The sequence below is a fragment of the Dunckerocampus dactyliophorus genome, chromosome 7, assembly GCF_027744805.1.
Source record: "Dunckerocampus dactyliophorus isolate RoL2022-P2 chromosome 7, RoL_Ddac_1.1, whole genome shotgun sequence".
Classification (NCBI taxonomy): Eukaryota; Metazoa; Chordata; class Actinopteri; order Syngnathiformes; family Syngnathidae; genus Dunckerocampus; species Dunckerocampus dactyliophorus.
The window spans coordinates 20,620,620-20,634,613 of NC_072825.1; the positions used below are offsets into that span (position 1 = coordinate 20,620,620).

The window sequence follows — 13,994 nt, forward strand, 5'->3', positions numbered from 1 at the left end:
AAAGCAAGGAAGTGAGTCTATATTTCACAGCAGCCATGGAAAAACAGGAGGTGTGGAGACACAGCACGTTGGTGTTAATAACAACTGAGAAGAAGAATGAGCTGCAAGCTGTAATGTTCTTTACGAGATTGCAACAAGAAGGTGGGGGCGGGAGAACTCAAATCCCCCAAATTAACTCCACAACAGTGTTCATGTCTTATGACTAAAGTTGCAAAAAGTTAAGTCTATCAGGCAGCGCTTGAAAAGTGTCACACTGCAACGAAAAAATATATATATTATGAAAAACATTTTACACCTGCCGATTTTTTTCCCGCAACCAATTGACTCAACGTATTGCAGTTATTGCATATTATTTTATAGAGGCAAATGAAAGCGGAGATATTGCAATGGGTTACATGTTTTAAACATTTTTAGATCTGTATGAGAGAAGCCTTTCAAAAAGTGTTGTCAGACTGATTTAATGCAAGATTAATGATTTAGATTGAACAGACCTGTGAAACAATGAAATATGAATTTCAAATTTTGACGGAGCCGAGTTAGATTATGCAAAAAGGTTGGTACATTTGCAAATGCAGTTATATCACCACATTGGCAGTCTTACGGGTGAAGCAGTGTACTGTCTATTATCAGGTCTAGATTTTTAGCATGTGTTTCATTATTTCTTACATTTTCAATATTTTTCACCTTTTCCATCTTGATCAGAAGTGATATTTGCTGCTATGTCACCAAACAGAATTAAAAATCGAGCACGCAATCGCGCAGGAGGAGATAGAAGACATATGCTAGGAGATTGAAAAAGTGGGGCGCCAACAAAAAGAAGCCTGAGATGTGGCTGGAGGGCAGTGCAAGCCTATTCTCCAGAGACGTAACTTGAGGAGGGGGAAGGAAAAAGTGGGGCGGGTGTTATCTTGTCCTGCCTTGAGATCAATGTGGTCAGGGATCAAAGCCTGACAAAATGGCATGAAGGAACTAATCCCAAGCACAGTAAGATGCCGAAAGAACCATGGCAGAGAAAGTTTCAAGTAGAGACTTGTGGAAAAGTGCCACTCCTGTATGATGAATGGAAATGTACATTTTCCGATAAAAACTAATCAATTAACAGTATATACGACTTTGACCTCACCCAGGCTGAGTTGGACTGATTCAGTTGGTTGAGCATGACCACAGCTGTGCAGCCATAGTCGAAGACCAGCCTCCAGAAGTCCGCCGTGGTGCCGGGCAGAGGGTGTGGGGTCACAATGAAGGCAGCTTGCTGGTGGAAGCTGTCAGCCAGAGCGGCATTGATGTAGTTGTTGCTCTCCCCCTCTGTTGTTACAAGGAAGGCCAGGGCCCGATCAGGTGGAAGAACATCCATACTGCGGTTCTTCTCTCGGTTTCTGGGCAACAGAGCGATGCTGCACTCCTCGACATCCACGTGGGGAGTCACAGAATTTAGCGTCTAAAAATGGTGACATAGGGAATGAAGAAAGTAGTGAACAGACTGCAGGGAAAAAATAATAATTTTGATCTAATTTTTACCCCAAAATGTGACACGTGCTGTGCCTCTAAATGTAAGCAGAGTTTACTGGAAGTTGGCAAAAATAGCAATCTAAACAACTTTTGCAGTCGGCAGAAGTCATAAAAAAGGGCATTCATTAACACACAATATGAATAATAAAACTAAGCAAGCGGTTTTCTCTGTGCTGGTAGAAAGCAGTGAGCTTATTGGGTGATGGGGATGCTTTCAACAACAGACACTGTGGGATAGGCCCACAGCATCAATGCAAGGCATGTTTGTAATTAGGGTGTCGCACTAGCTGCACATGTTCCTAATCCCAAACATACATCCTCCATAATTCCTATGTAGAGCATAAGGATAAAACCGCATCAAATTAAAGGAAGTGCATGAGCCTTCCCCAGTATCCCTTTGAAATGCTAAACCTAGAATGAGTGCGGCTGGTGGTCTATGAAAGTGCTGCAGCAGCAGGAGGAGGAGGAAACGGAGTAGGAGGCAAGAGGAGCAAGTGAGAACACAGCTGGTTCTCTTCTCTCCTTATCAACATCTAATAAAAATGTGCAGCGGCCGCCCTGCTACCAACCAGAGGATTGTAATACAGTCAAACAGTGAAGTGGCACTATCATCCTCCTGCACAAATACATAGCACACGTCTGTGGATGCACACATGGTGCACACACAAACAAGCTCATTAAACTACTTCCTGCTCTCTTTGTTCATTTCAAAATGTCTGTGCTTTCAAGTCGTTTTATACAGTAGAGCAGCTGTTACAGTCTATCTACAGTATTGTTAACTAGAACTACTGTGTATAATGAACAAAAGAACATATTCTATAAGGACGCTGATGCAACACCTTCTATCCATCCATTTTCTATACCACCGGTCCTCACTAAAGTCGAGGGTATGCTGGAGCCTATCCCAGGTGTCTTTGGGCTGGTCGCCAGCCAATCGCAGGGCACATATAGACTAACAATCATTCACACTCACATTCATACCTATGGACAATTTAGAGTTGCCAATTAACCTAACATGCATGTTTTTGGAATGTGGGAGGAAACCGGAGTACCCACACACGGGGGAGAACATGCAAACTGCCCAACGGAGATTCTAACCCAGATCTTCCCAATCTCCTGACTGTGTGGCCAACATGCTAACCACTGGGCCACCTAACCAATTTTCAAATCCGCGCAAGGTGAACGACAATAGAGCAGTGGAACACTGTAATTACATCAAGTGCATCATTGCACTTTCCTAAAAAGAAACGCTGTAGGCCAGGGGGGCATTTTTTATTGGCCTTCATCATATTTTCAAAATAAAATCTATTCATTGTTAATGAGATATATTATTGGATATTAAACTAATTTGCTTGGCACCTATACAACTCGCTAAAACGTCAATGTTTTGACGTACTTTGGATTAGTTTTAGCATCTTTAATGCACAAAACGCATCAAAGAGGCTCCCCACATCCTTCAATTTTTCTTTATCATCTGTCTATATTTATTTTATTTCAGAATTACTTGACAATAATTTTTTATGTTTCAATGAAAAATTATTAAAGCTGTTTATGCAAAAGCTAAGCAGTTTTGTTTTGCATTTTGTTCCCTTACTGTGCCGAAAATGAATGGAATCCAGACCTTAAGCCAGGGGTCCCAAACGCGTTTTCATTGAGGTCAACATCACAGTTATGGCTGCCCTCAGAGGGCCACTTGTAACTGTCAATATATATGAATATAATAATATTATTATATAATTATTCGAATATAATAATATTATAATTGACCAAAAACAAACTGATAGATAACTTGCTTTGAAATGAGAAGTGAAGTGAGAATGTCAAGGTGACAAGCAGACATTCAAGTATTTACTTTTGACAACAAAAAATGCTTGGAATATCTTGTTGCATGGTCAGATAATAATATTAATATAAACTTTTACATAACTGCACACAGTGCAATTTTTCTGTCAAAATGAAAGAATAAATACATTTAAAAAGAAAAAGATGAAGCGCATGATTGGCACACATTATTCCCAGGCTTTTGCTGGCCATATTTTGACACCTGTGCCTTAATCTGAGGTAAATACCGAACCGTGGTTATGGCGTATCAACAAACCCCTAACATTTAAGAGCTGAAATGAATGTATACTTCATGAATTCACCAAAACCAACTTGTGCTACCAAAGTGACACAAGTCACCGTTCCAGAAACAAAACCGACCTGAAATTCTTCACGGAGCTGGGAGGAATTACTCTGGGAATCCACTCTCAACATCTCTCTGTAGGCAACGGAGAACTCGTTCACCAAGATGGCTGTCTCGCCACATAGACATGCTTCCAAAATGGCATCATGAATGAAAATATACTGCTCCTGCAAGGATGGACAGAACAAATTTAGAAACATACATACAATGTAATATGCCATTCTTATATGAATGTACTGTAAGTTCTGGTGTATAAGCCACACCAGTGTATAAGCCGCACCCACTAAATTTCGAGGAAAAAACAGATTTGTACATTTGTACAAAGCCATGAACTATGAAAAAACTCACAACGAGCTTGTCAACTCATTGGAAATTGCAGGTCATTACTCAATGTAAAAACTTTCTGACTCACGGTGTCATCTTACACATACCACTAAACTCATCACACAGCAACTTAACACTCAAAAGGTATGCGTAAAAGTATACAAACGTAACAATACGAGTTAAAAATGAAAAAAACCCAACAATTTTAAAGGTTTCCCTTAATGCATTTCGTCTGAGCAAAGCATTCCATTGGAGTTAAGTGGAAGAAAGTGGGAGAAAATGGATGGATGGAAGGTGCTGCAATGCGACCTCTGTCCACCAGAGGGAGCCGGAGGAGCCCAGAGGGAGGCTGATGTCATTGCAGCGCCCCGGCAGGCACCAATGAATGCGCTGCTCAGACACAATGTAGCGGCACAGTATTTCAACAGTTCGTAGTAGTTCTAAAGTAAACGAGATGTCACGAGATTAGAATTTAGCCATTTAGCTGTATAAGCCGCAAGGTTCAAAGTTTAAGAAAAAAGTAGCGGCTTATACACCGGAAATAACAGTACGTGTCTTAATAATGCCTGCTCTCACGGATGATGTGGCCAAAAAAACAAAAGACACCAATAAAAAATGACAGCAGCTACAACACTTAAAGACCTGCTTTGTTCTAAATTAACATTGCTGGCAGTGTAACAAAGCAGAATACATAAATATCTTTATGCAAACAAACATTTGCCGTCGGCAAGAATTTAATTAAGGGACGGTGGCAAATGGCTACAAATATAATAAACAGTTGTGTCAATGTTGGATTTACATAATAAATGTTAAATATGCAAATGAGCTGCAAATGTAAACAACAGAACGTGCCTATGCAGCACATACAGACAACATGAGTCTCTAATACAATGACCTTTATATTCGTCCCGGAGAGGGAGTAGGAAAACAAAAAGCTGACTTGCTTCATGTGCTAATAAGAATTTTTTAAGACCTGAATCTGAAGAAGTTATGGTATCATTACATATTTAAACCTTGTTGGTCTGACCTCTGTCTGGATCATGTTGATACGACGGGAGCAGAGGGTTTTGACACAGTTGTAGATGTCCACCACACCTTCACACTCAGCCATGTCCAACATGACGTCTAGGACAATGTAGCAGCCCGTGCGGCCTGCCCCCGCGCTACCACACAAAAACAAAAACAAAAACATCATTAGGGACCATGCACATCTTAAAGCACAAAGCCAACATGTGCTTTCAATAATTCACATACTGTCACCTTGTTAAATTAATGGCCTAAGTTATTTTTTGACAAAGGTGATTTTTTTCAAGTCCTTTTGATGCCAGTAAAATATTTACTAAAAATCTGGTAAAATCACCTACACCCTCAGTTGAACATATCATGTGATTATACAGTGGTTTGTTTGCCCCCTTCCTGATTTCTTTTTTTTTTGGTTTTGAATTAGTTTTCTGTTGATCGTTCTCATGTGATTTTGTTCTCAGAATATCATAATATATAGAGTGGTGTGAAAAAGTGTTTGCTCCCTTCCTGATTTCATATTTTTTGCATGTACGTCACACTTAAAATGTTTCAGATCATCAAACAAATTTAAATATTAGTCAATGACAATACAACTGAACACAAAATGCAGTTTTTAAATTAAACTTTTTATTATTAAGGGAGAAAAAACATCCAAACCTACATGGCCCTGTGTGAAAAAGTGATCCCCCCCCCCCCCCCCCCCCCCACCACCACCACCAGAATGGTCTGGCTCCCTCATACTTATCTGATTTACTGACTGTTTATGTTCCCGCTAGAACTATGAGGTCCAGCTCACAGCTCCTTTTAACCACTTCTAGATCTAATCTTAAATCTCGGGGTGATAGGGCCTCCTCGCTGGTCCGAGACTTTGGAATGGCTTGCCCCTAAACATTAGATCTGCACAATCACTGGAGCATTTTAAATCTTTATTGAAATCTTACTTTTATGGACTGGCTTTCAACAAAGGTTAACCTGGGCATTGTTTTTATTGTTTTTTAAAATTGTTTATATTGTTTTTACTGTTTTATTAGTGTTATGAATTTTGTCCATCATTTTTATCTTTCGGTTGTACAATTTATTATCAGGTGTGTCGTGTAGTTTTGTGTTTTATTGGCTGCTGTGCAGCACTGTGTGCAGTTAACTGTTGGAAATGTGCTATATAAATAGTTTGACCTTGACCCCCTGTTAAAACATAACTTTAAAGAGGTTAATTGAGATCTAGCAGTCTGGGAAAGGTTATAAAGCCATTTCTAAAGCTTTGGGACACCAGCGAACCACAGTGAGAGCCATTATCCACAAATGGTGAAAACATGGAACAATGGTGAACCTTCCCAGGAGTGGCGGCCAACCGAAATTACCCTAAGAATGCCGCAACAACTCATACAAGAGGTTACAAAAGACCCCACAGCAACATCCGAAGAACTGCAGGCCTCACTTGCCACAGTTAAGGTCAGTGTTCACTCGGTAAAAACCGCCTGCATGGCAGAGTTCCAAGACAAAAACCACTGCTGAACAAAAATAACATTAAGGCTCGTCTCAATTTTGCCAGAAAACATTTTGATGATCCCCAAGACGTTTGGGAAAATACTCGGTGGTCTGACGAGCCAAAAGTTGATCTTTTTGGAAGGTGTGTGACCCATTACATCTGGCCGCATTTCATAAAAAGAACATCATAGCAACAGTAAAATGTGTTGGTGGTAGTGTGATGGTCTGGGGCTGTTTTGCTGCTGCTTCAGAAGCTGGAAGACTTGCTGTGATAAATGAACACTGAATTCTGCTGTCTACCAAAAAATCCTGAAGGAGAATGTCCGACCATCTGTTCGTGACCTCAAGCTGAAACCAACTTGGGTTCTGCAGCAGGGCAATGATCCAAAACACACCAGCAAGTCCACCTCTGAATGGCTGAAGAAAAACAAAATGAATACCTTGGAGTGGCCTCGTCAAAGTCCTGACCTGAATCCTATCGAGATGCAGTGGCATGACCTTAAAAAAGCAGTTCATGCTGGAAAACTCTCCAATGTTGCTGAATGACAACAATTCTGCAAAGATGAGTGGGCCAGAATTTCCTCCACAGCGCTGTAAGAGACTCATTGCAAACGCATTGAAACGCCTGATTGCAGTTGTTGCCGCTAAGGGTGGCCCAACCAGTTATTAGGTTTAGAGGGCAATCACTTTTTCACACAGGGCCATGTAGGTTTAGGTCACTCCCTCAATAATAAAAAGTTTCATTTAAAAACTGCATTTTGTGTTCAGTTGTGTTGTCATTGACTAATATTTAAATTCGTTTGATGAGCTGAAACATTTAAGTGTGACAAACGTGCAAAAAAATATGAAATCAGGACACTTGTTTACACCACTATATATAGTGTGATTCTCTGAGAACAAAATCACATAAGAACGATCAACAGAAAACCAAATCATTAACTTCATGATGTATTGGCCTGTCTCCTGGTGTCTCTTCTTGCTCTTGCTCTTGACACTGTACTGGGATGAGACAGTACAGTAAATATGTACCACCAAGAGCTGCACTACCTGGCAGCTTACAGTATGTGGGCTACAGATAACAGCAGTAAATACTAGTCAGGAATCAGTTTTAATGGAATAGGAGAGGGAAAAACATTCCCTAATAGAGGTTGTCTTGTTGTCTTGCTTCCCCTTTCTACCTGTTTGTGACATTTGCAAAAAGCGGGTGAAATTTACTCAGACTCATTTTCATACACTAACTGGTTCCCAAATGTGTAATTGACTTTTGAGCTTCTCAATAGATAACAACACAGCCTATCCATAGCATCATTTAATGGTCTTTATGATATTAAAGGTGCTGAAAATGAGATTACCTGCAGTGGACCACCACGGGGCCAGCATCGGGAGGCGTAGAGGCTTTTACTCTTCGTATAAAGGCCAACAGTCCAGTGGCGTGATAGGGCACCCCGTGCTCAGGCCAGGATGTGAAGTGGAACTGACGGACCTCATGCTTGGTTGAGTATCCTCTCTGCCAACAGACACAGTAAACATTAGCGTGTAAAACACAGCATTTTGCATCCGAGCCACGCCGTCCTTCGGGCCCTTTTCACGTTTCAAAACATGCTTCCATCTATTTTGTGATGTTCTGCCTTTGTGATAGATGTGACAGATTTCTCGGCTCGGGGCATTATTTATATGGGGTCTTAGGTCTTCCAGGACAGTTGGGCCTCAGGGCATCACATACTTGCAGCAGCTGCAGTTTTACAGACGTGGAAAGGAATAACTCAGACCCTCTGAGCTCAAGGGGGAGCTGGCTGCAGTCGCACAACAATTTTCTCCCTCTGTACCAAAACGACAAAGTAAAGTGCTGCAAAGCAAAGATTTGTTGAAGACAGAAATCCACCCCCCTTAAAAAAAGGAACAGGCTATAAAAAAAACAAGCTGTCACAGGCTCCCAAAAATTCTTGCTGATTTGAATAAGCAGCAAAGTGTGTTCACTAAGAGCGTGTGTGACAGTGTGTTGATAATGCCGTGTTTGTGCCACTGTCACTCTAGAGATGCTTGGAACTCCTCCAGTGAGGATCCCCAGGAGATTGACAGACAGGGAAGAGGCCAACAGGGGCAAACACTGAAACATCTATGTTGGAAAGACAGGCGCTGCGTCTATGTAGCGACTGTTAAATCCTCCTAGATTAACATGTGACCTTCAAGCTCATCAGCAGCCAACTCTGTCAAGTACTTAATCCCTTTTTAATATGCTATTTCTAATTTGAAGGCTTACTTTACCTGGTACGGGAAAAACATGTCCAAATTGAGTTCATAATGAGTTACAGAAAGGGAAACAAGGACATGCATGCTGATACATCTTTGCTCAGTACATTAAATTGCAAGATTGTATAACCAAAAGAAACACAAATGTTTTCAAATTTCCTTTCCAACTCTTATTTTTTAAATGATTTGCTTTCTGTTGCATCCCCAATAACCCTCAAGGCTGGAGACTCTGTTTGAAAATCACTGCTTTATATTTTATACAAACTAAGCCAGAGAACTGTGTTGAAAGGAAACAAATCACTTACTTTATAAAAGATACGACAAACACTCATCAGCATAGGCTTGAATAGACATTCATCGACATTCATATCTATCCACCACCTTCCACCACACTGTTCAGACAGGTGTGCCAATTGTAAAAGATGTGCAAAAGCTTAGTTCTGCCCCCAACTGCACTGCATGATTAATAGTAAAAAAGTAAAAGGACATATGAACAGAACATGCCAATTTAAGCCAGTTACACATTCCATTTCTGTTGTAACAAGTGTAATGGTCCAGTTTCCAAGCATTTGTACAAATAAAGGACTCCTTTCAAATAGTTGCTTTACTCTCCTCAATGTTGATAAGTCACGGGTCACTGTTTGAGGAATATGATATGTACAGTATTGCAGGATGTTTAATAACTGTATAGTGCATTCATTGATCATAAACTCACCCTCTCCAAGGCAAAAGTGCGGACTGTATATTCAGCAAGCGTCTCTGTTTTAAGCAGGGTGATTTTAATGTCGCCGTACATCTCGCTGTCGTCAGGCCAGTATTTACAGCATTTCACCTGCATATGAAAAATAATGCACAGTCAAACCTCATCCTATTTCACTTGTGAACTTAAAAGCAGTTTCCTACTATGTTAGTGGCTCTTAACAATGTAATGTAGCCCACCGATTCAAGCTAAATGGTAACATCGGCTTGATAACATGCGGCTGTCCAGTTTAGCTTTTGTATGCATGCAATGTTGTTATTCAACCACGTGGGAACATAAATGTCTGCAGTTGAATCAATTCAATTCAGATATACTCTAATCCATATGTCAACATGAAGTACCGTGCAACCGCTGAAGTGGAATGCTCCAAAAGTGCCAGTCGCCAGTCAATCGCAGGGATTAACTTCTAATGTCAGAAAAATTGCATTATTGTTTTATTTTTTTTACATTTTCTTTTAGGTATTTTATGTCTTGCCACCACACAAGAGTGGTGAATAATTCCACCAATACCTATAAAATCTTTGTCAAGTGTTTTCAAATGGTAAGTACTTTTACTTCATTTTAGTTTTATTATACAGTGATTCACTTCTTTTTACACTTGTGGGGCAGTCATGATTGGTAAAATTTAACTTGAAACATTGCTTGTGCAGTTAATGAATGTTATATAATATAATATAACGGTGACAGTCTGAGCTGAGAACCAATTAAATAATTCACTTTACATTTACATTTCATGGCCAAACATTTTGGGAGTGACTTAAATTTTGTTCTTCTATAACATGCTTCACTTTTCATTTTTGTGATCCCCACAAAAATCGCTTGTTTTTCCAGTATATAACAGGCACATACAATGTTTTATTAAAAAAATATTGAGGCAGCAGAGTTATTGAAGTCACTCCCAAACCTGCTGACCTCGACTGTACATTATTTCCTATGAGAAAAAAAGTTTTGACATTAGAACTCAACTGTATTATGATCAGTCGATTATATACGGGTATTTAAGGTGACTCTGGAAATTCAATGTTGATTTCACAATATCACCCTACATATTCAGGCTGAAAAAAGATGTCATTATTGTATCCCACTGTGACGTCTGCCAGTGCTGCATCACAGTTTTTTTGTGCATACAACACAGGTCACAGTTGTATTTGGAAAATGCTGTGTGTGTATTTAATCTCAGGGGGGAAAAGAGAAGTATCAGTAATCATAAAAAGTGTAATGTAGGTGCTATTTGGCTTGAGATTGTCATTTGCTGACTGTTCAGTTGTTGCCATGGAGAACCGAATAGCATGTGAGGCCAGGGATGTGATTGATTATTATCTTTCCAACTACATTGGAAACACATGGTGCTACTTATGATAGAATACTCCTCAGTATTTATTTGATGGGAAAAACAAATGACGAAATGCGTGTCGGAGAATATCTGTTTCTGCATCACAAGTAGGCGCCAGTACAGTTCATGGACCATACAATCATTATAACTATTATGCAAATGTCTGTAACAAAATACTGCACTTCTTTGATGTTCTCCCGTGAAAATAGAGGATAAGCTACATTAGCACTCATTAAAAAGGAATAATGCACTAAGACCTTGTATAAACCTGCATACCAACATCTCTTGCAAAGGTGGAAAATATTTGTGCCATTGTGTTTCTTCATCTGGTATAACTAAGCAGTTTTTGTACCTCTTGGGTAGCCACCCTTGCTATAGCTGTGTTTACTACACAAACACGATGTTCCCACCCAAATTCACTGCAAATGTAGATGTTGCATGACTCAAACATATACAAGGCATCAATCTTCACCCAAATGACCTTTCAGACTGCAGCGTACATTGATGGATGTTTATAATAATCAAATAAACAGATTTGTTATGGAAACTAAATGTATAGTAAATACCTCCAACAAGGCCAAACAATTTTTATTTGGATTAGCACCACAATGTATAAATGTATACAGAACATTGCACCATCTTGTGTGTACTTGAATATCACCATTAAGATGTGCACATCACTCACCAAATTAACGAAAATGTCCAAAAGAAAGAGCAAACCAGATTTTAATGGGCTGTTCTTAATCTGAACAAATGCCCCACAGAAATTGTGGTAATTAATTTTGTAGTTTGTACAGTTGTGATGAAAAAAAATTAAAGAGATGTATGAAGACCTCCCAACCTTGAAAACATTTTATGAGTACTTACATCCCCTCCCGGCGGGGGACACTTTGGTATTTTTAGCTATATTTTGTTTGTGTATAAATGCTAAAAAAAAACCCCAACATGATACATATTTAAAGACAAAGCTTTGTATTATAAATCAACATTTCAGCTTTTTTTCATTAAATTATGACTTTTAGTCTATGTTTCAATTGGGGTTTTTTTTGCTTCATTTTGCTTTTACAGTTTTTCATCAGAATTGCGCGCATGACATGACATTAACTCTGTGAGCAACCACAGGGGGAGTGTGATTGCAGCTGGAACGAATAAACGCTTCAGTAATTTTTATTGCAAATGTTGATCAGAAATTGGCGGAGAAGGTATTGGCTGAGGTGGGCTGTACACCTTCTGAATGAGTCATATACTCACAGGAAATAATGTTCTGCAAGCCGTCCAATTACTGAGGTGCATGTCATGCAGCGCAAGAGGGTTTTTTGCAGAGCGAGCCCACGTATGCTAACACTGGTGCCTCGAAACAGGAGCATTATCCGGGTTTCACAAACTGAGCTCGAAATTGAAACCAGAGAAAATCAATGCAAACCTGGAGAGCAGTGAAGTGTACAAGCACATTCAAGGGTCAAAAATGCGTGCCAAATATGCATGCATACAAGTTGGCAGGTCTGAGTATGTAGTATTTGACCAAGTAAACTTATATAGAATAATTCTGTATCACATATGTATTTTTCCTGTGTTTTATAAGTGCAGGTTCTTTTTAGGCTTGAGCTCCATACCATTTAAAGTACAATACAGTGCAAAAGTTTTAGACCAACAGTAAATGTATTTTTTTCGCAGAGCTTTAATGACCATAGCCTGGACAAATGCTATGTTCATTTCAATATGTCCGCTGTATATGACCAATAAAGAAGATTGACTCTTAATAATATAAGAAGAAAGGAGTGTAGCATCATTAGGAGGACTTTCCCTTCAGATGCCTCTTAAATCTAAAAAGAATGTAATCTGAATTAAGGTCAGCGCTAACATGTATCTATTCTATGACTGTTTTACTATGTCAAAATGACAGCTGTGAAAGGGTTAAAAACAAGCAGACTAGTGGTGGCCTAAGTCTCGGGGATTATAAAAGTACAATAATAAATAAATAAAAAGCAGACATGACATTTCAGTAAACCCCGTGCAAGTTTTACTTATTGGGTTTAAATTTAGTTCAGTGATTTGAATGTTTTTGTCTTTAAATATTAAATAAGGTTGTAAGTAGCACACAAAGTGTGAACCTTATGAAAATGTTGGCTTGTCAACAAACCAGGTGAACCCAGCACGTCTGTGCTAGAAGATCAACTGCTGGAGATCGCAAATGGCGGCGACCTTCAACGTATGTTTGACATAACAATTCTGCCAGTATTCTGGATTAAAGTCATGGCAGAATAGCCTGAGATCGCCACAACAGCACTGAAAACCCTGTTGCCATTTCCGACTTTCTATCTGTGTGAAGCAGGTTTTTCTGCAGTGACAGCAACCAAAACAAAACAATGGAGTAAACTGGACATACAGTGGTGTGAAAAAGTGTTTGCCCCCTTCCTGATTTCTAATTTTTTCACATGTTTGTCACACTTAAATGTTTCAGATCATCAAACAAATTAGTTAATGACAACACAACTGTACACAAAATACAGTTTTTAAATGAAACTTTTTATAATTAAGGGAGGGAAAAAAATCCAACCTACATGGCCCTGTGTGGAAAAGTGATTGCCCCCTAAACCTAATAACTAATAACCTAATAACTAATAACTGGGCCATCCTTAGCAGCAACAACTGCAATCAAGCGTTTACGATAACATGCAGTCTTTTACAGCACTGTGGAGAAATTTCATATTTGCAGAATTGCTGTAATTCAGCCACATTAGAGGGTTTTCGAGCATGAACTGCCTTTTTAAGGTCATGGCACAGCATCGCAACAGGATTCAGGTCAGGGCTTTGACTTGGACACTCCAAAGTCTTCTTTTTTTTTTCTTCAGCCATTCAGAAGTGGACTTGCTGGTGTGTTTTGGATCATTGTCCTGTTGCAGAACCCCAGTTGGTTTCAAGCTTGAAGTCACCAACAGATGGCCGGACATTCTCCTTCAGGATTTTTTGGTAGACAGCAGAATTCATGGCTCCATTTATCACAGCAAGTCTTCTAGGTCCTGAAGCAGCAAATCAGCCCCAGACCATCACACTACCACCAACATATTTTAATGTTGGTATGATGTTCTTTTTCTGAAATGCAGCGTTGCTTTTACACCAGACGT

General features: G+C 39.5%; 1 protein-coding gene across 4 annotated transcripts in view; it reads right to left on the reverse strand.

The window, feature by feature from the left end:
• ptprub (protein tyrosine phosphatase receptor type Ub) overlaps nt 1–13,994 on the reverse strand; it is a 251,866-nt gene that overhangs the window by 11,673 nt on the left and 226,199 nt on the right. For all 4 annotated transcript variants that reach the window (XM_054781885.1, XM_054781887.1, XM_054781886.1 and 1 more), the window contains 5 exons: nt 9,492–9,608; nt 7,879–8,033; nt 5,046–5,181; nt 3,712–3,861; nt 1,124–1,438 (listed from right to left, as the gene is read on the reverse strand). In XM_054781885.1, coding sequence (XP_054637860.1) covers nt 1,124–1,438; nt 3,712–3,861; nt 5,046–5,181; nt 7,879–8,033; nt 9,492–9,608 — 873 coding nt within the window. The remainder of the gene's footprint in view (nt 1–1,123; nt 1,439–3,711; nt 3,862–5,045; nt 5,182–7,878; nt 8,034–9,491; nt 9,609–13,994) is intronic.